Raw genomic sequence first — 27,404 nt, 5'->3', positions numbered from 1 at the left:
AGGCTGAGGCCGGATCTCAGCTCACTGCAAGCTCCGCCTCCCGGGTTCACGCCATTCTCCGGCCTCAGCCTCCCGAGTAGCTGGGACTACAGGCGCCCGCCACCTCGCCCGGCTAGTTTTTTTTTTTTTGTATTTCTTAGTAGAGACGGGGTTTCACCGTGTTAGCCAGGATGGTCTCGATCTCCTGACCTCGTGATCCACCCGTCTCGGCCTCCCAAAGTGCTGGGATTACAGGCTTGAGCCACCGCGCCCGGCCAACAGCTATTTTTAATAGGGAGAAAAATGGCTATTTAACCACCATGGGTTTCTAAAGACAGACAGCCCTTTTGGTCTTCTGGCATGTTTCCGTCTGTTAACAGGGAATTCGAAGTTCTTTCGAGGTAGGGGCTGCATAGAATTGAATCTTTCTGCAGAAGGTCTTTGTCTCTGTGTAACTGGTGACCCAGGTGACAACATGGATGAATCCCAAAAGTATTGTGCTGAGTGGAAGGAGCCAGACAAAAAAGAGGGCATACTTTATGATTCCGTTTATATGGAGCTCTAGAAAATGTACACTAATCTACGATGACAGAAGGCAGATCAGTGTTTGCCTGGGGCTGAGGTACGGAAAAGGAGGGGCAGAAGGGAGGATGAGAAAGGAGTCCAAGACGTTTCTGAGGATGATAGACACATGCACGATCTAGATCATGGTGATAGCGTCAAGGGTGTGCACATATGTCAGAACTCATCAACCTGTGCACTTTTGCATGTCAATCATATCTCCATGGAGCTGTTTAAAAAGAGAAGGTGCAGAGGAGAGGGAGAAATTGGAGAGAGGAGAGGAGTCCCAATATGTACTGAGGCTGGGTACATGCTGGGGTGATGTGTCTTGTGAGAAATACAGAGGGATGGGATGCTGAGAAGGATGGAAAATCGAGGGCCTTCCAGGGTCTCAGGTTGAAATTGTTTGATGTGATGTAACTGCCCTTTCCATGCTTCTAAACATCCTCAGTGAATTAGATCACATGCACCCAATTCTGATGACAGTGAGTGTGTGTGTGTGCATACACATGTGTGTGTGCATATGTGTACCAAGGGGGGACTGGGGAGAAGGGTGACATGGGATGCCACAAGTTGGCACAGGCAGGAGAGACAGCTAAGAAATGGAACTAGCTTGCAGAAGTAGAAGCTTGAAGCCAGATGTGACCTCTGGAAACTCAAGGCCTCCTTTTCCAACCCTCCGGAATTTGCATAAATCTTGGGAAGCCTCTGGGCTGCTACAGGGCATGCAGTCAGGACTTATCAACTTATCACATGTTTATTTAGTTCTCAAAGGCAGGCAGATCCCAGCTGACATCTGGATGCTGCTCCCACACTCAGTGGCTGTTTGTTGAACGAATGCAGGAATATTATTTTGATTTGTTGACAGAAAAACAACTGGTGCTATTTTGAATATTGGCAACAGGAGGCAGGATGTTGATGAATGGGCTGCCACGGGGGGCTCAGGTCACCTTTCACCTGGTTAGTATGTTTCACAACACCCATGCTTTGGGGGCCATATCTTACAAGTCATGCATTTAGCAAACACTGACCAAGGGGCTTGCCACGGGGCAGGCACTACATCAGATGTTGAGAGGAAACCAGTGGATGAGATTCAGGCCTTACCCTAACGAGCTCACAGCACAGAGTCGAACACACACAAATGAAGATACCATAATGCCGGTAGGGGTGTACTGTGGGGGTTGGCAAACTATGGCCCATGGCCCAAATCTGGCCCTCTGCCTCCCTGTGTCAATAAAGTTCTATTGGAACACAACACAGCCAGCCTATTCACGGATGTGGCAGCTTTTGGATTACAATGGACAAGTTGAGTCGCTGAGACAGAGATTGTGTGGTCCATCAGACCTATATTGCTTATCATCTGGCCCTTTATAGAAGAAGCTTGCCAAACCCCTCTAACAGAAGACAATACAGGGCAAGAAACTGGACTGAAGTAAGAAGGTCGGAGTTACTGACCCGGCTTGTTAGCAAACCCAGCTCTCAGTGTTCCAGGCTAGATCATAAGATCAGTTAGGGCTAGTTATACCTGATGTAAATGACGAGTCGATGGGTGCTGATGAGTTGATGGGTACAGCACAGCAACATGGCACAAGTATACATATGTAACAAACCTGCACGTTATGCACATGTACCCTAGAACTTAAAGTATAATAATAAAAAATAAATTAAAAAACAAAAACAAAAACAAAAAACAAAAAACAAACAAACAAACAAAAAGATCAGTTAGGGCTAAGCATCCTCCTCATACTGCCTGTGTGGGCTAGCAAGAAGAAGAATGGACTTCCAAGAGTAGTCCCTTTCTCCCCAGGAGGAAGCACAAAACAGATGCTCCTGGTTTCATCAGCTTTCCAAGAAAGCAGTGTCTTGAGCGCCTCAGCACTGGGAACCAGGCAACACCATCTCTCCATGGTGGCCTCAGGGAGGTTCATCAAAGCCAACGGTGCCTAGCCAGTGACACTGGGAGAAAGTAAAGAAACAGAAGCAGTTTCTTCTATCTTTTTAAGCCCAAAGGGGAGGCCCAAACCAAGGAAGAGCATCAAATAATAATTAAGGGAAGATATTTAATTAGCCATTCATTTGCACTGTTTATATTAAAGTCAGACCCTGATGGAAATCCTTTTTTATCCTTTGCAAAGACGTATTAAATATTAACTCCTGAACAGGACACACTACAGTCTACAGCCTGGTTAAAAATTGTCTTTGGAAATAATTTATTTGCAATTCATTCATTAATTAAACAAACATTTATTGAGTTCCTATTATTTGCCAGGCCCACTTGAAGACTAATATGGTCCCTGACCTCAAGGAGCTTACGGTTCAGTGTGGGGAGACAGGTAGTGAACGTGCAGGCAAGCAAGTACACTTGATCTTTGTTATTCACCATAGCTATGTCCTATAAAACTGCTACAGTGGCTCATGCCTATAATCCCAGCAATTTGGGAGGCCGAGGTGGGGCGGACCACTTGAGGCCAGGAGTTTGAGATCAGCCTGGCCGACATGGTGAAACTCTGTCTCTACTAAAAACACAAAAGTAGCCAGGCATGGTGGCACATGCCTGTAATCCCAGCTACTCAGGAGGTTGAGGCAGGAGAATTGCTTGAACACGGGAGGTGGAGGTTGAAGTGAGCTGAGACTGTGCCACTACACTCCAACCTGGGTGACAGAGTGAGACTCTGTCTCAAAAACAAAACAAAACAAACAAACAAACAAAAAAGCCCAAAAAACTATGCAAACACCAAACCATTGCTCTCAGGAGGAATACACGGTTAGGTTCCTGCAAGCCTCTGGTCACATGTTTGTCAACTCATCAAGACATGGCCTTGTTTTATGTGCACTTCTGCTTAAAGACACCTTCCTTAATATATACAGTTGATCACTAACATTGCACTCATGGCTAGCAGAGCTGTAACTCATGCCTGACGGAAGGTTATGCTAACACGTGTTTCTTCTGTAAGGCATGGCGCAGCCTTCTGCGCCCAGAGACGCTGGAGAGTACTTCAGCACTGTGCTCAGGGCCATTTCAAACAGCAAAATTGTGAGCAAAACACACAAAAATAAAAACAAAAATCACGGCACTAAACAGATCACAAAAACAGCACTTATTTGTAGTATGAGAGCTGAAATAAGAAGGCAAAGTAAAAGAAGGCCTTGTTTGAGCTCAGCTGTGAATGTGCACATCAGGTGAACTCAAATTTTTCCCTGCTCTGCACTCCTCCAAGAATAACCATGAAAGCACCATAAGTATTAATGTTGGGGGTGACAAATACATTTTATTGAGTAGGTGAGTTCACAGATATGGAATTTATGAATAATGAGGATCAACTGTAATTCAAGGCAGAGAGAATGATGTGTGCACAGTTCCTGAACGGGAAAGAAGCTTGAGGAAGAAAGGCTGTGTGGTTGGAGGAGAGACTGCCGGAGGAGTGAGAGGAGAGGAAGCTCTGTGCCAAGGCCAGCCAGGGGGCTTCCTGGGCCAGGGCAGGGGGTCTGGGTTTTACTTAGTGTGAAATGGGAGGCACTAAAGGGCTTCATCAGCGGAGATATGGGATCTGAGCTTCAGTTTAACAGGATCACCCCGATGTGGATGGTACCTTGTAAGAATGGGAGACAAGTTAGGGCAATTATTGTCATCTGAGTGGACGATGGTGGTGGCTTAGACAAAGTTTATGCAGTGCAGTTGCAAGAACTGCAGAGATTCTAGATAAATTTTGGAGATGAAGGCCAGTTGCTGTGTTTTACCAGTGACTAGGTAATCTATGTTTTAAGTATTTGGGAAATATTTACTTTTTGAGCTGTAAAATGTTTCATCTTTATAACTTTAGCGTGAAGCATCAAACAGTAATCACTTGCCTAGAGATTCGTCCTGGCAGCTGCCAAGTCCCCACTCCCAGTGAACTCCCTGGTGGGAGTTCCAGGTGGATCCAGTGTGGACTCGAGGGACGTCTCCTCATGTACTCACCCTGCTGGATCCCCTGGTCCTCCCACCTTTACAGATTTCAAAAGAAGCCCCAGACACAAAGAATACGAGTGAATGGGGAACAGAGATGAAATGGGCCCGCTGCACGTGAAGATCCCTCCTTACACAGAATTATAAAAAGATATCACGGGTGTTGAAAGAACCTGCATACTCTACTGAGCACGATTTTTTGTTTTTTAAACAGTGTTTTCTCTTGCAAAACAAAAGAAAGAAATGTTTCCCTGTTGAGAAGTTCTTTGAGGCAGGTGGATCACGAGGTCAGGAGTTCAAGACCAGCACAGTTCCGTACAACAGTGCTGTTAACTTAGCAGCCAGACCCCAAATCAGCATATCCTGAGTCCACGCAGGCCCCAGGGTAGAGTGCACACTGTCCCCAGGAGTCGAACGGACCTGGGCCGGCCTGGCTCCTTCCATCTCCTGTCTTCTTTCACCAGCGTGTCTGATCCACTTCCCTAAAACAGCCAGGCTAGGTTGGCCACTTTCTATTATAGCCACACCGAATTGCTCCAGGTTACAATATAGTAGCTGGCATTTACTTTGTCCCAGGCACTGTTCCCTGAACCTTCTGCATTAAATCACCCTTCATTTCACAACAACCCTGTGGGTCTCTGATTACCCCCTTTTTATAGGGGAAGACAATAAGGCTTAGGAAGATTCAGGAAATTACCCAGAGAAATTTACACTCAGATTCACACTCAGGAAATCTAATTCAATGACAGCCGTCCTCACCTCTCTGCTCTTCTGCCTCCCAAACCAAACTGAAGCCAGAGAACCGTGCCCTGTGTGTGCAATTACAACCAGACCCAATAGCTTGCTGTCTCCGACTTCTGTTTTTCAGAATAAAATTGTGTGTTCCGTTTCTGATTTTAGTTGATGGATTTATGACAGCTTTCACTGCTGATAGCCACAGCAAAAATCACAGCTGCCAGATGCCTGTAAGAGCATGGGGAGGGAGTCTGGCCAGACCTCCATGGACTCAAGGTTGCTCCCTGGAGTCAAGGTTGCAGGAAGTCCTAGGGATGCATTCTTCCTGGCTTGCTCTTTCCATAGCAGAGGCTCTTCTTGCCATCATCTGATGACAGGGATGGCTTGGCCTGCTGGACATCCACCTGTTGCATGGGTTGATGATACTAAATGCTTTTACAGACTCTGTGTGTCACGATTTCTTTCCATTTAACTGTTTCATGCCCACTTCCCTGTGCATTCTATTCCTGTGATTGCGTTAGGGAGAACAAGGCTCTATCATAAACTTCCTAATTTTGCCAAACTTACTATAGGCAAATAGAGACTCTCGGACTTGAAGGATGTGTTTTCCTTATGGAAGCAAAGGAAACTGACCTTGACTCTTTTTATTCCATCCAAGATTTAGGCTGTCTCTCTTTCTTTTTTTTTTTTTTTTTTGAGACGGAGTCTCGCTCTGTCGCCCAGGCTGGAGTGCAATGGCCGGATCTCAGCTCACTGCAAGCCCCGCCTCCCGGGTTCCCGCCATTCTCCTGCCTCAGCCTCCCAAGTAGCTGGGAGTACAGGCGCCCGCCACCTCGCCCGGCTAATTTTTTTTTTGTATTTTAGTAGAGACGGGGTTTCACTGTGTTAGCCAGGATGGTCTCGATTTCCTGACCTCATGATCCGCCCGTCTCGGCCTCCCAAAGTGCTGGGATTACAGGCTTGAGCCACCGCGCCCGGCCTAGGCTGTCTCTAGAAACTACCCCAGAGTGGCTGCACAGGAAAGGACAGACCTCTGGTCTCTTACAGCCTTGCAAAGAAAAGCACATAGCTGGCCGGACACAGTAGCTGGCACCTGTAATCCCAGCACTTTGGGAGGCCGAGGCAGGTGGATCATGAGGTTAGGACTTCAAGACCACCCTGGCTAATATGGTGAAACCCCATCTCTACTAAAAAATACAAAAATTAGACAGGCCTGGTGGCACGCACCTGTAATCCCAGCTACTCAGAAGGCTGAGGCAGGAGAATCACTTGAATCTGGAAGGCAGAGATTGCAGTAGGCTGAGATTGCGCCACTGCACTCCAGCCTGGGCAACAGAGTGAAACTTCATCTCAAAAAAAAAAAAAAAAAAAAAAAAGAAAAGAAAAGAAAACAGAAAAAAAAGTACATAGCCCAGTGGCCACAACTGCCAGACTAGTGCCAGACTTCCTGAGCACAAATCCCCACGTGTCCATCTTCCAGAAGTGTAACCTTGGGCGGATTTTTAATCTCGCTGGGCCTCAGTTTCCCCACCTGAAACATGGGGAGAAATAATAATATCTAGGTCATAGAGTCACTGCAATGGATAAAGAAGAAAAGAATTCAGGGAAAGTGTTTAGAACACTGTGCGTGGTACATAGCATTAAATTAACTGATTGGCATTTTTAGCAAAAAGAGCATAATGTGTAGTCATTTACTAAAGGTGTCTCTTTGAGACTGGTAGGAGTGTTTTTGTAAAATTTTTGGTTTTCATGCCTTACGGACTTAGTTTTTTTTTTTCACTTTCCACAAGCCAGCCCCGGGTACCTCACTGCTTAAATTTCATGATAACAGTCTCTTCCTCATTCCTGGTAAAATCCAAGGGGGCAGATAGAAGTTTCTAAATAATAAGTTTTGCCATCTGCTGTTTGCTTGCCTGTAAGCAAGCATTCAGAGATGACAGTGCCAATGAATGGATGGTGAGCTGCTATTAAAGGTGGGAGTTGAACAACTGATTTATGAACATTTGCAACTTGGCCCTTTGGTGGAGGTAGGCTTGATTTTGCAATTTTTCTAGAGCACACATATAACATAGTCATATTTTCTGCCAGTAAAACTGTTCCTAGTTTGGGCATTGGGATTAAATTTATCAGTATTTTAAGATGCTCTGCAAAGTACATCACACTGTGCAAATAACACCATGAGTTGTGGATACTCTGTCACCCAAACAAGTTTAGGATCCAGTTGAATATTTGAAGTGAAATGAATCAGAGGAGACTGTTCCTCTGAGCAAAAGAGGACGTGACAATTCAGAACCTCTAATCATTCCTAGTCTGCTGTCTGTCAGGATTCATGGTTGCAAGCAACAGAAACCAGCATGGGCTATGTTAGGTGGAATAAAACAAGAACAGACCAGGTTGACATTAGCCATCATAGAACGGACAGAAAGCCAGAGGACAGACTGGAAAAAGGAGTAGCCACCAAATAGAACTCAAGGGGAGAGAGGGAGGGATTAGGGACCACCACAAAGAGAACAGCTGAGTTCTCATGTTATGCTTCCCGTGCAATGAACATGACCTCTGCTCACCCCCTAATCACTCATGAAAGAACATCCAGTTTGCTGGAGTTGTCTCATGTCCCATATCCACTCCTGCTGCATTGGGAGAGAATGGGAGTGGGTTACTACCTCCCACCAACACTGCACAAAACAGGGTTTTCTCCAAAAGAGGGTTTAGGATGCTGTGAGGGACGATAAAGGATGGGGAGCAGCCAGGAATGAAAAACATCCACTCCAAATCCCTTCCACAAATTTGAGTCTTCCGCAGTGCCCATGATGACCTCCATAGCAGACTTGCTGTTACGACTGTCCCCAACTGCCCTCTGTGAGGATGGGTGCTTATGATGTAAGAGTTAAACATTTGCATATTCAGCCCCCACACTAAAAAGTGTCTCTGTCACAAAGCAGGAACAGGTGACATGGGCCAGCAACCAGGTAAATCTCTGCAGGACACAAAGAGCCAAGCATGCTACAGAACAGGACTGTGACTTGCAGAGGGCATGGTGTGGCTCTGGGCAGACCATCAGGGCAAGAGAAAGCACTCCGCCCCAATACCTCCCTTTGGGCTGGACTAGGGAGAGTCAAGCCAGGCCCTGATCTTGGTCACAAGTTTTAAGGAGACACTGAAAAACTCAATCATTCAGAAAGATGTTTTCATGCAGTATTTTAGAAATCAAAACTAATGCAAAAATTAGCCAGGCATGGTGGCTCACGCCTATAAGCCCAGCATTTAGGAAGACTGAGGTGGGCAGATCACTTGAGGTCAGGAGTTCAAGACCAGCCTGGCCAACATGATGAAACCCCGTCTCTACTAAAAATACAAAAATTAGCCAGGTGTGGTGGCACATGCCTGTAGTCCCAGCTATTCAGAAGACTAAGGCAGGAGAATGCAGTGAGCCAAATCATGCCACTGCAATCCAGCCTGGGCAACAGACTGAGACTCTGTTTCAAAAAAAAAAATTGCAAAAATTCATAAGCAAAACATCAGATTTTTAAGTAAAGCAGGATCATTGTTACTGATTTTTCCTTTTGTGCCCAGCTCACATATGACTCAGCATGGCGCTGACGTGCATAAGCTGCTTTTCCTCTTTGGGCCCATTTCTTCTTCTGTAAACTTAAAGATAGGATCAGAAATGCTGTGACTCTGTGGATCCCTGGATCAAGAGTAGAAATGAGTTCAGCCTGCGTGGCAGATGCTCTGGGCCAAGCCTGTGCCTACAACCTGGTGGACTAGGCAAAAGCAGATGCCCTTTCTGCAACAGACAGTTAGCAATGTTGAGTAAACTGTGAGCCTTTCACCCATGGAAACCCACAGCCAGGCTCCAAAGAAAAAGAAGAGAAATCTCTGAATTTGACAAGTATCTAGACTATAAAATAGTTATGTTTAAAATGATTGGGGAAAAGAACAGGGACCAGGAAGAAAGGATAGAACATAATTAAATAGAAAAGGCAAATGTGAAGAGCAGCTAAATATAAAGTCTAGAAATCTGATAGAGCATTATCTCATTAATATTTTGGACACCCCTGTGAGATGGGTGTGATCATCCCTGTCCTATAGATGAGGAAGGGATGTCGAACCTTTTGTGAGTGAAAGAGATGGAATTCAAATCCAGCTGTATTTATGCCAAATAATTTTTTTTTTTGAGACTGGGTCTGTCACCTAGGATGGCACACAGTGGTACAATGTTGGCTCCCTGCAACCTCTCCCTCCCAAGCTCAAGCGATCCTCCCACCTCAGCCTCCTGAATAGCTGGGATCACAGGCATGCACCACCATGCCCAGCTAATTTTTCTATTTGTGTGTAGAGATGGGGTTTCGCCATGTTGCCCAGGTGGGTCTCAAACTCCTGGGCTCAAGCAATCCACTTGTTTTGGCCTCCCAAAGTGCTGGGATTACAGGTGTGAGCCACCGTGCCCTGCCAGCTATATACTTTTCTTTGCAAGGCTCTAAGGGGATTCTCAGGAAGCAGTGCCTCATGCGACACAGCGCCAGGCAGGGCCACTCCTCCCAACATGAGAGTGTCCCAGGGCTGGGCCACAGCCCTATGTTCACTTCCCTCTTTGGGGATCATAGTCTTAATGATTTAAATTCCATCTGGATGTTGATGACACCCAGGCTTTTACCTCTAGCACAGACGCCACCTGATACCCAGCTCACGTGCTCCCTTTGTCTACTTCAAACTCAACAAGAGCAAGACTGAGTTCCTGTACTTCCCTCCCCCAAGTTACTTCGCCACTTCTCCAGGGAGCTTGCAAAGCTCATAGATGTGCCCTCTGTGCTTCCAATTGCTTGGACCCTCCACTCCAGTCCTGTGCTCTGCCTCTGTCTCCCTTTCCCTTAACTGCCCCGCTTTCCTAATCCCACCAACCTGCTTAACACTTTCTCCATCTTCTCCAGAGCATCGGCCTCATCTCCCACCTTCCCCCAACTCGCTGTGTGCTGGGCACACTCCTGCACACTCTGCCTTGGGGCCTTTGTACTTGCCACCGCTACCTGGACCTCTCCACCCCGGACAGCTGTGTGGCTCACCCCCCCTTCCTGCAGTTCTTCACTGCAGCGTCACAGCATTGGTGAGGCGTGTGCTGACCCCCTGTCTAGAGCAACGACTCCCCTCCTTCCTTCTCTGCTTTCTTTCTTTGCATTAATCACCAGCTACTAGGCCATTTATTGTATTTATTAATTCTTTCATTCTTTTTCTCTCTTCCACAGGAATATGATTTCCATCCAGATTTTTTTTTTTTCTTTTTTTGAGATGGAGTTTTGCTCTTGTTGCCTAGGCTGGAGTGCTGTGGCGTGATCTTGGCTCACCACAACCTCCGCCTCCCGGCTTCAAGCGATTCTTCTGCCTTAGCCTCCCGAGTAGCTGAGATTATAGACATGTACCACCACGCCCGGCTAATTTTGTATTTTTAGTAGAGATGGGGTTTCACCATGTTCATCAGGCTGGTCTCACATTCCTGACCTCAGGTGATCCACCCGCCTTGGCCTCCCAAAGTGCTGGGATTACAGGTGTGAATCACTGCTCTGGCCAACAGATACTTTTGTTTCTGGGGCTGCTGTATCCCCCAATGCCTAGAAAAACACCCAGTATGTTGTAAGTGTGGGATGAATGAATGCAGAGATAGGTTCTCCTGCCACAGCCCTAGTCCAAATCCCTAGGTCCCCCTTTCACATGTGCAGACTACACGCAGGGACTCAGACGCAGCCATATAAGGAGGTCGGATCTTCTAGTGAGGTTCCTGCCAACGCTATTGGAATGCATGAGGAAATCCCCAAATTAAGCCTTTGTAGGAGGACTGTAGTTTAGAGCCTCATCACTTGAAACTACAAGCTTTGAGATTCATTTGGAAAGCAAATTGGGAGCAGATGATGAAATGCATTTCTTGAATTAGTTACATGAGTCACCGCCTATGGTTTCATTACCCGTGTTAGGGTTAATGCCATGATAAGCTCCTCGTGCTTGCTGGCTGATGGGTGTTGGTGATTGACAGACAAACTCAGATAATAAATCAGCTATTTTCCCTAAGCAACTGACTTCGGTTGCAATCCTGAAATGTGTGGCTTTTTCAATCAGTGCTATGTTAGTAGCTTATGTAGCAATCCTCATCTATTTCAAATGGGTTTATTAAGAAAAAAAAGCTAAGTAGATTTAACAGCTTAGAAAATATTGGTCAAGGAACAATATTAACATGTGTCAATATTTTCTATATTGGTTCTGAGGATTAATTTCTAAGGCTGACAAGAAGGACCCTGATAATTATATTCAAATATAGCCAATTTGAAACCATGTTTTCAATAATGAAAGTCTGGCCTATGACAAATTTATAACAACATATGTAGATGGATGTTAAAAAGGTGGTTGATTTCTAAAATAGTCTTTCATACGTTTACCCAAATGGCCAGATGTTTCATATTAACCAAATCGAGCACCTTTAATTGACATGAATAATGAAAATCTTCAGTCTCTGGATCATTATAAAAGCCAGGATTCTATTTTTAGCTAGTGAAGCTCTTAAAACTTTAAAAATCCCATAGTTTAATTTGTGAGGCTTTGTTTCCCCCAGCATCTTCATAACAGAAAATCTGACCACTAAAAATAAGAGTCATCTGTGCTACTATATTGGCATAAATAATTAAAAATTCCACAGCAGAATAGGCAATAAAATGTATTGCTACCATAAACTTACAATGGAAGAATATCACTTTAATTAAAAATCACAAAGGCACCACTGTAAACAATCCATTTACATTTCAAACTCTGTGTTTCTTGACTTAAGAAAGAAAAAAATATTAACTCATTAAAAACAAGAACCAAAATAATGACCTCATCCTAGATCCTTTTACTGAGGTCAGTAACCACATTTAATTAAGATGAAGCGTTAGTAATACAGTTTAGTACATGAATGCCTTCTCTTAATTTCCCCAGGTAGAAATGTTATTATTTGGTCTTTAACTTCTGATTAAAATTTAAAAGGTGGGAGTCACCCCAATCTAAACTCTTAAATCTGGTTTTGAAACCTGCTTTTGGGATTAGAAATCCTCCTTCCTCCCAATAAATGGTAGGCTACTACATATTTTTGAACCCCTATGTTTCTGAGAATGCCAGTGATGACAAAATTCACATTTTCAAGAGAGCTGATTTTTGCCTTTACTTCCAAAGGTCTTAGAAGATACAGAATAAAATGTCCCATAGCCAGTCAATGATGGCTTTTGCTTAATTTCCCATCATTTTTCATGATTTCCTTTGAATGAGCTCCAATATTAGATTAAACAATGTGTTAAAGAAAAGGACTTGATGAATCATGAGAAGACCAGTAAAAATGGAAATTGGGCATTTTAACAAATCTTTTGGGGCTGAAATGTCATTATTCTATGTTGTATTCTTTACCAGTTTGAATGCATGAATGAATTCTACTGTAAAGTTAAAAAGCATCCAGGTCCGACAGACTAGGAGGAAGGAAATGACTTAAAAAAGACTGAGCCCCAAAGAAATCAGGACAAAGCAGTTGTAGTTTTTCAAAGAGACGAGTATTTAATTTGGATCTGATTCAGATATTCTGTGTTCAAAGAATAGGCTCAATTTGGATCAAGGCTTCAGAAAAAGGGTTGGCTGACGGAAATGGCTCTTTAATGTAACTTTCATGGACTTGGAAAGTTCTGTGAGAGACCTGTACATCCTTCTAAAGTCTCCCTACTAGGATTGGTTACCCTTCCTGGGATTGGTTTAAAACAAGGCCAAATGTAAATGTTTTCATGGTTGGTAGACATTAGTCAATGTTCGAAGATTAAAAGAAAACAAAACCTATGATGTGGTTTGGATCTGTGTCCTCACCCAAATCTCATGTTGAAATATAATTCCCAATGTTGGAGTCTGGTGGGAGGTGATGGAATCAGGGGAGTTAACACCATCCCTCCTTGGTAGTGTCTTCAGGATAGTGAGTTCTTGTGAGATCTGGTTGTTTAAAAGTGTGTAGCCCTTCGGCCCACCTGCTCCGGACATGTGAAGTGCCGGCTCCCTGTTTGCCTTCTGCCATGATTTTAAGTTTCTGAGGCTTCCCCAAAAGCTGAGTGGATGCTGCCATGCTTCCCGTACAGCCTGCAGAGCCATGAGACAATTAAATCACTTTCTTTATAAGTTACCCAGTCTCAGGCATTTCTGCTTAGCAATTTGAGAATGGACTAATACAAGCTATGTCTACATTTTTTTTTTTTCTTCTAGATGGGGTCTCGCTCTGTCACCCAGGTTGGAGGGCAGTGGCATGATCTTGGCTCACCGCAACCTCCACCTCCCAGGTTCAAGCGATTCTCCTGCCTCAGCCTCCCAAGTAGCTGGGACTACAGGCAAGCACCACCACGCCTAGCTAACTTTTTTTGTATTTTTAGTTGAAATGGGGTTTCACCATGTTGGTCAGGCTGTTCTTGAATTCCTAACCTCAAATGATCCACCCACCTTGACCTCCCAAAGTGCTGGGATTACAAGCATGAGCCATCACATTCGGTCACCTATGTCTACTTATGCTGAAAAATGTGTGCATGCAGTCACCCCCAACCCAGCCGCCATTAATCTATTCTACCTGGTTATTGAGTACTGGTCATGCACCAGCCCTAATGCTGGGAGTGGGCTGTTTCCAGACATTTGAGCCCTTAAGAATTTTTCTCTGTCTATGGTGGCTTCACCCCAAACTGTGTCAAATGTACTAAAATGTACCCACACTAAAAACACATTTGTTTCCTATAACATGTTTGAAATTATTTTTATACTTTTACTTTAGGAATTACTGTGCTATAAGAAATATTCTACTAATAATCACCTGAAATTTATCTGCCATTCTTGCAAGGTGAGAGCTACAAACAGTTTGCAAATGTAAAGACACTTGCAAATATTATATTTAACCTAAAGTTGTCATCATTCCGTGGACAGTTGATATTTATTAATTTCAATTTTCCTGCTTTCTTTTTGAATTTTGGAGGCAATAGACTATGTATTCAGGTACCTGACATTTTTGTAGGCCCACGGAAAGTCTGAAGGTCTTAGTCCTGTGCCTAAAGTGCTTAATTAACTCAGTGGTACTGAGGAAGCTCTGGTGGTTCATCAGGGAAGGAGATAAAAAGATGACTGTTACTCTCTCTGAGCACAAAGTCTAGTGGGAAGATGGACAATTATGCCAAGGATTGGGGAAGTGTGAAGCTTGGTGAAGTTACACTAAGAGATGCTCAAAAAGCTTTAAGCCAACATCAGCAGTAGGCGCAGTGGTGTGGATGAAGCTCCGGTGTTCTCATTCACCACATTAACTCAGCCTCTGTAAACCATGCTTGTGTGCTTTCCTCCTTTAACCATGGCTCAGGGAGGTTCTGCTCTCATCAGTAAAAAGGGAGACCAAGATGTTCTCATTTACAGAGTGGTTACAAGAAGACTGGTAACAGTGCTTTTGGTAAAGTTCTATATAAAAATGTTAGGTATTTTAATCATCCCAGCAGCAATATTATTACCATCATTCTCAAAACCCATGTCTGCAGGGGGTTGTGAAAATCTTAGCCGAGTTTGGTCTGGCACCCAATTCCCTAGAGGCAGAGACCTGTGCACAGGTGGGAGGAGAGCAGGGTTTCTGGGGAATCCAGCCATCTGCTGAAAGTGAGCCAGGCATGGTGTAGGGGAAAAAGCAGTTTGTGCCACTCTGCTCCGTCTCCTTGGCTGGAGATCATTGGTTCTTAGTTCCCAAGGAAGCAATTTATTTACTTCCTTCTTCCTCCCTCCCTTTCTTTCTTCCTTTATAGGGACACCATCATGTGCAGCAAAAGTTCTTGCTGTTATGACGATCAGCTCCCTGGGAGGCTGTAGACAGAGTCTATTCCTTTCACCAGTGAATTCACCGCACCTAGCACAGTGTCAGGCCCACAGTGGGCTCTCCATAAATACCATGGCATGAATGAATGCATCATTGCAATCCATACGCTGTTCTCTAGCACTAGTCTTTAGCAACATCATCTATTATTTTGATTATGCAAATATCTAATATCATGGGATATTTTTCCCTTTTAAAATGTACCCTGAAGTTATTTATTAAGTAGAAAGCTTCCATCTAAAAAGGCGTTCATGGCAGAAAGTGCTATCTACCTTACAATATCCATTCTTCCTTTCTTCCTTAGTAAAGAATCTTGGTTTAAAAAGCAAGACACATTGCTTCCCAAATGACCATACTTCCCATAATCCCTTGCAGCTAGGTGTGGCCATGTGACCAATTTTGGCCAACAACATTTAAATAAAAATGTGGTTGATTCCAGAAAGTCTCCTTAAAAGAGAGGGAGTATCCCTCTTCTTTCCCCATTTCCCATCCTGCTGTCTGGAATGAGATATGAAGGTTGGAACACTAGCAACCATAACAGACCATGAGGAAGAGGGTGCCAGTCTAGACATGGTAAAATAGTGAGCGAGTAGAACCCTGTGTGGGGCCGTGTGGGGCTGCCACTGTTCCTGGACTGCCATGCCTGCTCTAGACCTACTTTATGTGAGAAAAAAAAAAAGTCAACTTCTATCTGCTCTGAGCCACTGTCATTTTGAATTTTCCTGTTATGTTCAGCCAAACTTAGTCCCCACAGATAAAATGCTTGACACATACTTGGAGGTCTCCCTGGATGAATGACCCTTTCCACAAAACGTGTTGAGCAGTGATATGAAATTTTACATGGGTAGGAACAATATTTTTCTTCAACACATATCTTCTATACTCAAAGTGTAGGCAGGAGTCTCTGCTGTGGAATTGTTTACTATAGATCCTGGGCAAGATGAGTTCTGTCTGAAAAATGTCTGGAATAGGAATTGTTACTTGGTTGCCCTTGATTGTAGAGAGAAAGAAGTGGGTCCTCCCCACTATTCAGAAGGATTTAACTGCTGGCTGCCTCCCTAACGTAACCAAATCGGGAATCTGATGGAGGGTTAGTTCCCATGTTTCATTTCACTGTTGGAGAAGGTTTAGCAAATGTAGTTACTTCCATTTTCCATAATTATCTTTGAGGTACTTTTTTTTTCTTTTTTTCTTTTTTTTTTTTTTTGTGATGGAGTCACATTTTATTGCCCAGGCTGAGTGCAGTGGCAGGATCTCTGCTCACTGCAACCTCTGCCTCCCAGGTTTAACAGGTTCAAGCAATTCTCCTGCCTCAGCCTCCCAAGTACCTGGGATTACAGGGATACACCACTACACCCGGCTAATTTTTGTATTTTTAGAAGAGACGTATTGGCCAGGCTGGTCTTGAACTCCTGATCTCAAGTGATCCACCTGCCTCAGCCTCCCAAAGTATTGGGATCACAGGCGTGAGCCACCATGCCCAGCCTGAGCTACTCTTTCTAACAATAATGAGCAAACCAGTTCAGTTATATGAGTCCACTCCTCATTAGAGATACTCCAATATCATCAGCATATTTTACCTGGTGCACCTACGGGACAGTTGCTACCCTGAAAGCACAAGCAAGTCTTATCATCATCACATGTGGAGAGGACAGAGTGGGAACCTGCTCTGTTTTAGGACCTGATGTACATGATCTTGGAGAGGAGAAGGACTTTCTAAACTGTGACATCAATTTAGAAATAATGGTAAATATAAATTTGACTGACTAGACTTAAAAACAAAGAATTCTGTATATGCCAAAAAACATTAATAATACAGAGTAATACTTTTGCTCAACCAAAGTATTTTCAGGGACTTGTCTTCAGGATATTAATGATGCATTAAACAATTTCACTACAAGCATGCCCGCTAATGTTTTAAAAAACTGCAAACAAGTGTAAACAATGTAAATAGTCAACAACAAGGGAATAAAGAAACAGATGAGTATATCCCTGTAATGGAATAATAGCACACTATTCAGCAATGAAATGGCTATTTCTTGGGACAGAAAGCTGTTCAGCATATACTGGGAAATAAACATGGTGAGTTTTAAGGGTGGATAATGCAAGCCATTGTTGGTAATGAAGAACAGAATACTCACATACGTGACTGAAGGAGATAGACCCAAGTGGTGAAAAAGGGATTTCCTTGTCTGAGATGATGACAGATACTTTATTATCTTCCTGATTCTTACCTGTCTTTTCAAAAGTTTCTTCCAGAAACTGTCTTAACTTTATAATAAGGATAAGAAGATAGTGTCATTAAAAAGAAGAATTTCATCTGTCACTAGACCACTGCTGTTCATTTTGGTTTGGCTAATAACACAATGTGAAGGGCTTTTTAGCGAGTCTTAATAACCCAGGCTTTTCAGTGAGAAGATTCCCCCTGATGTTTGGACACCCCTTGTCTTTGGAGTCACAGCTTCCTTGGAGATCAAGGCACCTTTTGCTGACTTGAGCATTCCCTAGGGAGATGAGAGGGTATCTGGCTGTAGTCAGCAGAGGAGCGGTGGTGCCTGAGGCATGCATTTCCTCATGCGAGGCAGGACGTGGCCCAGGAGCTGCACTTAGCTGGAAGTGTGTTCCTAAGTTTCGGTGGGGTTGGGGTTGGGGAGGCGGCTTCCCATTTTCACCATGGAAGGAGCCCCCTCAGGGAGGAGGTGACAGTGGCCATTAGGATGGGCAGGCCCCGCCACAGGATCTCAGGGTCTCAGGATCCCGGTCTGTCATGGGGGCTTTTAGTTTCGAGGGCCTGATAAATAAGGTGAGATGAGATGGGGTTGTTGGAGCTGAATCACAGGGAATGTCAGAAAAGACAGAGATGGTGGGGTGGGGAGACAGAGACAGAGAGACAGTCAGGCAGAGAGACAGAGGAAGGAGGAGGAGTGAGGGTGGATAGGTAGTCAAGGAAGTGACCGTGTTCTCGGGATGCAGCAGCAACTGTGGTGACCACACAGCCAACACAGTCAGTCTCAGGATTTGCACGGTAACTGAGCTCATTCAAGCGAAGATGTCTTCAGTGGAGACTTTCCCCTTCAGAGAACACACATATTTTAATTTTACCTGTCCTTAAACTGACTCTTTGCTCATCATAATCGTGAAAAACACAGCCCTGGGTGGAGATTTTAGATGCTAAAGAGACACGTGACACATGAATGAGCATGTGCAGCTACTGCACAGGTGCACCCGAAAGACCACCCGGAACAGCTTCCTAGTAACGCCTCTTCCCACCTCCTTACGAATAATCATGGAAGACTCCCAGAAGGGAGCCTCCCTGGTGTGAGTCTTCGCTGTCTCATTCTTGCGATCAGCCCACCCTGAATCCTCTCTCTCAGAGTGCACTGGCGATTCTGCACCTAACTTTCAATCTATTCTTTTTCTGTTGCAATAAATTACTCTATGCTGCACTTCTTTTGCTGTGTGTCTCTTGTTTAAATTCTTTTAAACTAAGAAGACAAGAACAGAGGTATCACATCAGCAGTCAACAGAAGGAAGAAGAAGAAAGAGATATTAGAGATACTAAAATGTTATTAGGAGATGCCTGACTCCTGTTTTGTGGAGGAGGAGGAGGAGAAGAAGGAAGAGTTCTCTTTGAGATAAGTTTCTTCTTCCAATGCCTGCTCCCTGAAGAATCATTACAACAACAGCAGTAACACCACGATGTGCAAGGCCGTTGCATCTATCTGAGAAGACTGGGTAACTCAGCATAGACAATTAGATTAGAAAACTGTCTCCCTCCCTGGTCCCTCTCTGCAGCCCCATTCCTCCGCTGCACACACAGGCCCCCAGGGACAGCACTTCTCAGTGTGCAGGATCAAAGGCTGCAAATAATTAATGAGCCTCTTTTTCCCAAAGAGCTCCCGTGACAATAGCTGAGATGTTATCCCGGCTTTACTCCAGGAGAGGAGGGGAAGAAAGGGAGAGGAGGGGAAGAAAGGGAAAGGAGGGAAAGGTGGGTTGGCGGGGTTGGGGGGCGGGAAGGGAGGGAAGGGCTGGGGGGAAGGGAGGAAGGAAAACGGGGGGGTCCAGCCAGTGCCAGGCTGAGAAAGGGTCACGTGTGGGCCGCTGTGGCTGCCAGCAGGAAGGAATATGTGTGAGGAGTGAGGCCAGAGAAACATGTGCAATACACACATATGCACATGCACGGACATATTTACTTTGCTCCAAGGCCGGGAAAGGGATTAGTCCAGCCATCACTTAGCCAGGCCAATTTGTAAATGCTAGAACTCTTACGCAGACCTAAGAGTCACATTGTCCCTCCCTCCCCAGGCTGGAATCCTGTCTCAGGCAGCTGCAGAGACACATTGCAGCTCTATTTTCTGTGGGGTTCACAAGGTTGACCTTGGTGCCAGTGGCTCTCCGTGGTTCCTGATTACTCAGCATTTTTCCCATCCTCTGGGACGAGCCTCCTGCACGTCCTCAGGTAGCCGCCCCTGCAGGCCCTCAGAGCTGGGTGCTGAGGTCCGTGGCAGGCTCAGGCATCGGGACTCCTGGCACAATCCGTCCTGCTAATCTTCTGCTTGGTTCAGAGAGTTGTGCTCGTGACTCAACCTGGGCCTTGGGCTGGGCTACCGATTAGGAAGGAAGATGTTGCTTTCCTCTGGTAGGATCAAGGACAGATGTTGCTGGTGCCTCTTCCCTCTTCCCTCTACAGATGTGCAAATACGGCTGAGCATGGAGACAACCCAGGGGAAAGGAGAGCCAGATATGGAGAAGGAATATGGTCTGAGCACCTGAATTCCATCATGCTGGAGGCCTTCGTTCCCATGGACTTTTCCATTAGGTGTGGTGACCCATGCGAGGAAGCAGGACCCCCCTTTGGCCTATGTCACTGTGAGTTGGTTCCTGGTTACCTGTGATGGAAGGCCACAGCTGTGATTATCACACTCGCTAGAGAAACAGGAAGATCCTCAGAACTTTCTGCGATCCAGCTTCTCCCCATGGGTGTTACCTTCAGTCATTTCTAGGTTGCTTTCTCTGACCTCCTTCTCTTGCACAGCGGTGGGATCAAGTCCCTTGTCTGCCAGTGCTGTTTAATAGTAACGTGACCTTTGCTCCCCACGGCTCGTTTGGCCCGGATGCTCCTTAATGTCTCGGCCCTCCGAGGCGCCCCTTCCCTCCCCAGGCTGGAATCCTGTTCCTAACTCAGTTTGCTGGGACTGCACCTGTGGCCTGCCCCCATACTCCCAGTAGCAAGCTTCATTTGCCAGACAGGATGTTCATCCCTGCTTCTCAGTCAGCCGCCCTCTGTGCTGGGTATCTGGAAACATCATCCCGATTGATCACTAGTCAAGGTGCCCGGAGCAGGGAGGCGCATGACCCCAGCTCCAGCAAGGCAGAGCAGCCCTGGGAATGTGACCATGGGCCGAATGACACTAGAACGGAAAACAGCTGGAGCTGGTTTATTCTCGCTGTGAGATCCTGAACTGCAAGCCTGCCTGTTCCTGTGACTTAGAGCCTGAAGGATGCCCTAGCTCCTGTGCTATCTCAAGTGGGTTCTTCAGATATTCCTCCATCATATGTAGTATCCATAGGGTCTTCCAGCACATTTTCTCTTTGCCCAAGTCAGCAGAGCTGGTCTTAATCAAACAACCCAGCCTGACCTTCCTCTCCCACTGTCTGTCCCATCTTTGTGGGACATCTAGTCCTCGGTCCTAGACACCTCCATCCGTCCCTCCTCATTGCATTAACTCTTTTATGACTGGCAGCATCCCATGTTGTTCCAGCAATGGCAGAGACACAGGGTCCAAAACATCAACCTGATTTAACTCATTTTATCACCCTCAGTGTCCCTGCTTTCACCTGCAACTGCAGAAATACAAGATGACAGATAAGCTCACCTGTAGACATCCTACCTTTGTCCAACTACCTTGTAGTCTGTTAAACTACCAGTTTTCCCATCTAAGTACTTAAGAGAGACTTTCTCTTTGATGTTTAAATTGCGTGTTTCCATTGTCAGATAGCAACAAGAAAAAAAAGGGAAAAAAAGAATGGCTATTTCAGATTCACATTATTATAGGATTTGGTATTATTTCACACACTTGTCTAGTTCATCTGGCATTCGGAAAGCTTAGCCATAAAAATAAATCCACTTTTGGGGTTGGAAAATAACTTTTGCTTCTTCTCCGCCAGCTTGCTCCAAAGTAAAGTGGTTGACTCAGTCCCTGTTGCACATTTTCAGGTGTTTCAAATCAGGAAAATCAGACATGTGTTTATTGTAAGTGTGTCCAGTACTTGATTATTTGTATCTCGTATGAGAAGAAGATTAGATTTTGGAGGAGGAAGATTAATAACTTTCTTCTACAGAGACAGGCGTGCATTTGGATCTGCACGCTGATTTAGGTTTATTGTGAAACAATGCACCAACAAGGGTGTCTTTTATTTGTGAGCATTAGATGCACCACGGGTAGAGAGCGACCATTTAATTAAATCTCATTATGAAAATGCCTTTTATCTAAACATCAGGCAGAGCTTAAGAAAGGAAGACAGAGATTTCTGAAGACACTATTATTATTATTATTAATTTTTGCCTGCCCCTCATCAGGCAGAACACCAATCCCAATGATCTATTTCCAAGCGCCAGGAAGTGCCTTTGCTCCTTCCCCTCCTGACAGCTCAGAGTCAGTGAGCATTTAGCAGCTAGAAGGAGCATGAACTTTGCAGAGTGTCCTGTTTCCATCCTGATTCCTCTGCCACCAGGCTGGGCTGCTTGAGCAAGTACTGAACCTCTATGAATCTGCAATACCTGTATCTGTAAATGGAGTTAGCTAAAACATTTGTCATGAAGCAGTGCTAATGACAAAGTAGGCAAGTTTCTGAGATGCAGGAGGCTACCCGGAGTGGCTCCCTCCTCTCTCCCTTCAAGGACTGTGCTCAGGGCCAGCAGACCTGGCTGGTCATTTGGGAAAACAGCCCTGAAGCTACTCTCCTCCCAGGTCGGAATCAGGTGGGAGCACCGCCCTCACCAGAGAGCCTGGCCCCCTGCAGCCGTCAGCCACAACCTCCTCGCTATGACGCTTTCCTCCCACTTGCCCGGATTGTTAACAAGTTTAATTTAATGGTATCTGCTCCTGACAACCAGCTTCTGCGACTGGAAAGGAAAAGCAATTCCTGCCCACCTCCCGTCTGTGGTTCCGGAGCCACTCACCCACCTGATGGTTTGATGCTGCAGGGAGTCGGGGTCCGTGGCATTCACTGTCAGTAGCACGCTGCCCACAGAGATGTTCTCCTGCCTGGTCACCATCATGGGGTCTGGGTAGAAGACTGGGCCCTCGTTGACATCCAGGACAGTGATGTGGACAGTGGCTGTGGAGCTGGGGCCATAGGAGACATCGGGTACGAGTGGGTCCTCATTTTCCACTTTGATCAGCAGGGTGTGAAAGGCGGAAATCTCATAGTCCAATGGCTGGAAAGCAGACAGAAGGGTCTCAGGATGCACACCAGCCACGAAGGGCAGGTGGTTTGCACAAACTCCCTCTGAAATTCCACAAGCACCAGTGGGCCTTCAGGGATGGAGCTGGGCTTTGGAGGCAGCCTGTGTAATTGGGGGGCTATCTTTAAGACAAAGAATATGAAACATGAAAATGTGAGATTAGGTATGGATGTTGGTTTTTTGTTTGTTTGTTTGTTTTTTATTAAGAAATGAATGACAGCAGATGACTTGAGCCTTAGTGATCTGGGCAGTGAGTGACTTGAACCTTAGTGAGCCTCCCTCTGAGATCTTGTTAGGCAACTCCCTGGCAACGGTGAGGCTTAAAGCCTCCCTGCCTGGAACCTGTAACTCCACACCCCCAACACCCATGGGGGCTCTGGTAAACAAGACCACAAAGCCCAAGCCTCAGTCGCTTTACAGCAAGATAACCCTGCCTCTGTGATCACAGTGGATCAAATGGAACAGGAAAACCAAAGTTTTATATTTAATGTTTCTCTCTCACTTGCCACAAAGTCAAAAGGTCTCTATGTCCCTTCAAGTATAGCCTGGGCGCATGGTTTCTAGTAGAGTACAATGTGGGGAAAAGGATTTGAGAGTCTGAGCCATGTGGAGTTAAGCCGCTGGGCCCTGCCCATCTGAGGGCATGTGAAAATGTATGGGAGCATTTTCAACTGACTCAAGGACTCTACAGCCATTTGCTGGGCAGAGGACAGCAATACTATACTCAAAGCCGTGCCCAGGACAGTCCCACACAATGGTGGATTGTCCTACCCCAGTGTCAATGGGCAGCCTTGATGAGGACCACTCCAGCTGATTTTGCAAAGGGGGCCGATAGTACCCACCTCCCCCAGCCACTGTGTGGACTAAACCAGAGGATGTCAAAGAAACTCCATGATAAACATTAGGAATACAATGGTGCTGCCAACTGAGTGTCTGTCACTCTCTTTCCCAACCACGAGAGCACATCATGTGGTGGCTGCAGGCATTTCCCAGAGTGGGGCTCTGTCAGGGGTGCATGGGGAGACATTTAGGTAAGATGAGGGCATACTGCTTCTGTCAAGTCATTTTCCTAATGCTTACTGGCACAAGTAGCTAACCCATCAGACCCATGCCATAATGGGTATTCTTGCAAGAAGGACAAGACTAAATGAGTCAAGAGATTTGATTTACACTCAACTAAAAGTAAGCAACCACAGTTGTAGAGGTTGCCGTGGATGTGGGAAAATGAAAGCAGAGATGAGGACCATGGATGCTGGGGAAAGAGCTGGCACCAAAGTGGGAGTGGAATCTGGCAGGTTGGGTCAGAGTGTCTTTAGGCAAATAAAGTCACTTTCATAATAATTACAGCTGACATGTATTCATGGCTAAGCACTCCACACATGGGAGAGTGTGTGCACACATACACACACTGGAGATGCTTCCTGGTTGTAACTGGACTTCCTCTCTTCACCTAGAACAACTCCCAGCAGGGTTAGTAATAGGATTTTAAGTTAACAGATGCAAAGCTCTTAGTGCTGAGTGGCTGCACAGTGGTGTTTCGGTTCGATCCCTGTAACACAGCAGTAATTTACCATTCTATCCTTCTTTCTATGGATCCTAATAATGGATCTCTGTCCATCCCAAGTGATGCCAGAATGTGCAACCTCAGTAAAGTAAACTTCAAACCAGGGCCAGGGAGCTGCCATGCTTGGAAAATACAGCCATTCATCTCAATTAGGATCCTGGAGGGGACAGAGCCTTTGGCTTGTTGGGTCACGAGAATGCTGAGGGTGGGTCCTCTGAACAGCAGTGAGATGCTGAGCACCTCAGTCTCCCAAGGGCCATCTCCACCCACACCAGCACTAATCACAATCTTGGACTCGTTTGGTCTGACATCTCATTCCCCAGAGCCAGAGACCTACGCACAAGCAGAAGGATAGGGGTTTCTGGGGAATCCAGCCATCTGCTGACAAGTGAGACAGTCAAGATGCTTGGAAATAACCAATTTGTGCCGCTCAGCTCCTTTTCCTCGGCTGGGGACCGCTGGTTGTTTTTTCCCAAGAAGACAATTCCCTCCCTCCCTCCTTCTCTCCTTCTCTCCTGGGGATATCATTATTTGCAGTAAAAGTTCTTGCTCCTATAACTATAAGCTGCCTTGGAGGCTGTAGACAGAGACCCTTTCTTTCACCCGTGAATACAGAGCACCTAGCACAGTGTCAGGACCATAGTGAGCTCTAAATAAATATCATTGCATGAATCAATGAATGAATGACAGTAATTCTTGTGCTTTTCTCTAGCACTAGTCTTTTGCAACACAATTATATATCATTTTGATTATGCAAAAATATAACATTCTTGGATATTTCTACCTTTTAAATTCCCTATTTTTTTGATTAAATAGAAAGATGGGTGGGGGTCAAGTCCTGGCCCTGATGCATCATAACGCTGGGACCACCAGCAAGTCACTGCCGCCCCTGAAGTCTCAGCTTTCTCTTCAATAAAATCCTAGTACAGAGGATTGTTGTAAAGATCAGGGACAAGATGAATGCTGAATATATCCCATGGAGCTAGGCCTAGCACTGATATCAATAACAAGAAGCTGTGAAGATGGTGAGGAAGAAGAGCGGGGAAGCAAGAGCTGCAAGAGTCATTTCCCCAGCCCCAGTTTTTCTCCTATGTTCCCAGGCTGACACTCCCTGAACAGAACGCCCTGAACGGAACGCTGGCTTCGGAGGAAGTATGCCGTGGAGGATGCCACAGAGGAAGGGGAGCAGCGAGGGAGGGAGCCACGCAGTGAGAGGCTGGCCTTAGGAAGGGAGCAGGGCCACGCTAACGTTTATTTCCATTCGCCCAAGGTGGGATCTACTAACTCCAGCTGTACGATGCCCAGGGCCAGAACACCTAGAGCTGGTGACACATGGGTCTCTCTTCCTAATCCCCTCTGAGGGCTGTAATTGGATTAAGAAGCCCTCTATGATCTCACAAAGTACACAATCTTATTAATGTGCTTTGTCTGTTGCCAGGCCTCTGTGTCAGGGATGGGAGGAAATTGAAAATACTCCTGATGGAAGCTACAGAGAGGCAATTCAATTAATATTTTTTCAAGTGTCAAGAGAGGGTGTAAACCACTGTCCTGGGAAATTTAAAGCTTGGAAAAGCTGACTCACATGGGAAGGATGGAGGACCTGGGTTTGTTAGCTGGAAGAGGGAGGATCCAGAACTGACTGGATAGCTATGTTTAGGTCTGTGAAAGGTTTGGGGAACCAGGGATGCTTTCTGGATGCTACTTTCTTTGAGGACAAAATAGAAAATAAACTTAAAATGCAGGATTGATTATATTCGGCTGAAAGAATAACTGTCTGGTGGTTTTAGAATCAGTTTAGAAAGCAACTAAGGGTGTTTCTGATCTGAAGGTTTTAAACACGAAGCAGGAACTCATTTGTCAGAGCCACTGGGATTTCGTCCTTTTGAGAGGCAGGACTGTACTGGAAACCAGCAGCATCCTGAGGCTCCAAATAGTTGTTCCGTATGTTGGATTGCTAACTGGTTAGGGCAGACCTGCTCGTGCTTGGCTGCCCAACAGCAATCACCATCCAACCCTCTTCCTTATCCACTGTAAAGGTCCAAAGGCCAGATGTGGACTTTCTCAGCTTTCCTTGAAGTTAAGGAAAATCTGTCATCGGCCAACGAAACATCATGGGAAATTGCCCAGGGTACCCTTAGAAAGGATGTTTTCTGCCCCGATAAGAGGAGAGGGTCACATGAGAGCACCTTCTCTCATTTGCCTGGCTGCCCCCTTATGTCCTGCATTAGGACACAGCAATGGGAAGACATGATGCCTGGGGCTTTGGCAGCCACTTTATGTCCAAGAGGAAAAAGTCAAAAGCATCTGAGGCACCCCACTGCTGGCTCTCTGCCACCTGGAACTGTTGGCCAATCCTGGACTGGCCTACCTTCATCTAGTTATAAAAATTCTTAAATTCCCTTCATTAGTTAAGCCACTATTAGTCTAACATTCTGTTACTTGCAGCAGAATGCATTCCTAATGGTTGCCCCAGTGGCTGGCACAGTGGACAGCAGCAGAGAGCATGGCCTAACTGGCTTCTAGAAGGTGGTCTGGGGCTCTGCTTCACATGTGCTGAGAGATAGATAGAGCTCAAGGCCCTTCCTACTGACCAGGGAGACAGCCAGTGTGGGGTGAGGGAGAGTCTGCATCCCAATTCCAAAGCAAAGGAAGTTCACTCACTAGCAAAGCTGAAGTCAGCAAGAGCCTCAGCCTCTGTGGGCACCTCTTCCCCTAGAATTTGCAGGGAGGGCGGACAAGCTTATGGAAACCCCTTCCCCAAAGGCCATGTCCCTTGACAAGAGGTGTGCCCTGTGAACAACAGAACCACCTGGCACACCTCTCCCTCATTTTCTGACACAGTGGGTCTGGGGCAAGCCCAGAAATCTGCATTTTAACTAGCATTGCAGATGATTCTTATATATGCTAGCATTTGAGAGCCATTGCATCATGGACCAGCGCAGGAATATAGGGAGAGGAGAATGGCTCCTTCCTACAAGTCCTGTTTTTTTTTTTGTTGTTATTTTGAGACAGAGTCTCACTTTGTTGCCAAGGCTGGTTAATAGGGTGGTAGTCATTAGTCCATTGAGATGTCTTATTTAAGAGGAACATGTGGGTGATCTTACTTAGTTTTATGGCCCTGAAGTAAGAACCAGATGCCAGGTATAGTTTCAGGACAGTCACCCCCAAGTGTTACGGGCCTGGAGCGAGGAGGGTAGTACTGCTGAGCGGGATGATGATTTCTCAGAGGCTGGTATATTCAGAGGCCAAAATTTGGTAGGGGATATCCTTG

General features: G+C 45.6%; 1 protein-coding gene across 4 annotated transcripts in view; it reads right to left on the bottom strand.

The window, feature by feature from the left end:
* The window catches only part of CDH13 (cadherin 13), a 1,178,066-nt gene that overhangs the window by 102,365 nt on the left and 1,048,297 nt on the right, over positions 1-27,404 (bottom strand). For all 4 annotated transcript variants that reach the window (XM_025369922.1, XM_025369923.1, XM_025369924.1 and 1 more), the window contains one exon: positions 22,289-22,542. In XM_025369922.1, coding sequence (XP_025225707.1) covers positions 22,289-22,542 — 254 coding nt within the window. The remainder of the gene's footprint in view (positions 1-22,288; positions 22,543-27,404) is intronic.

This window comes from Theropithecus gelada, chromosome 20 (genome assembly GCF_003255815.1).
Source record: "Theropithecus gelada isolate Dixy chromosome 20, Tgel_1.0, whole genome shotgun sequence".
NCBI lineage: Eukaryota > Metazoa > Chordata > Mammalia > Primates > Cercopithecidae > Theropithecus > Theropithecus gelada.
Note: the sequence above shows the minus strand (reverse complement) of the source record. Positions and strands in the feature narration are given on the sequence as shown.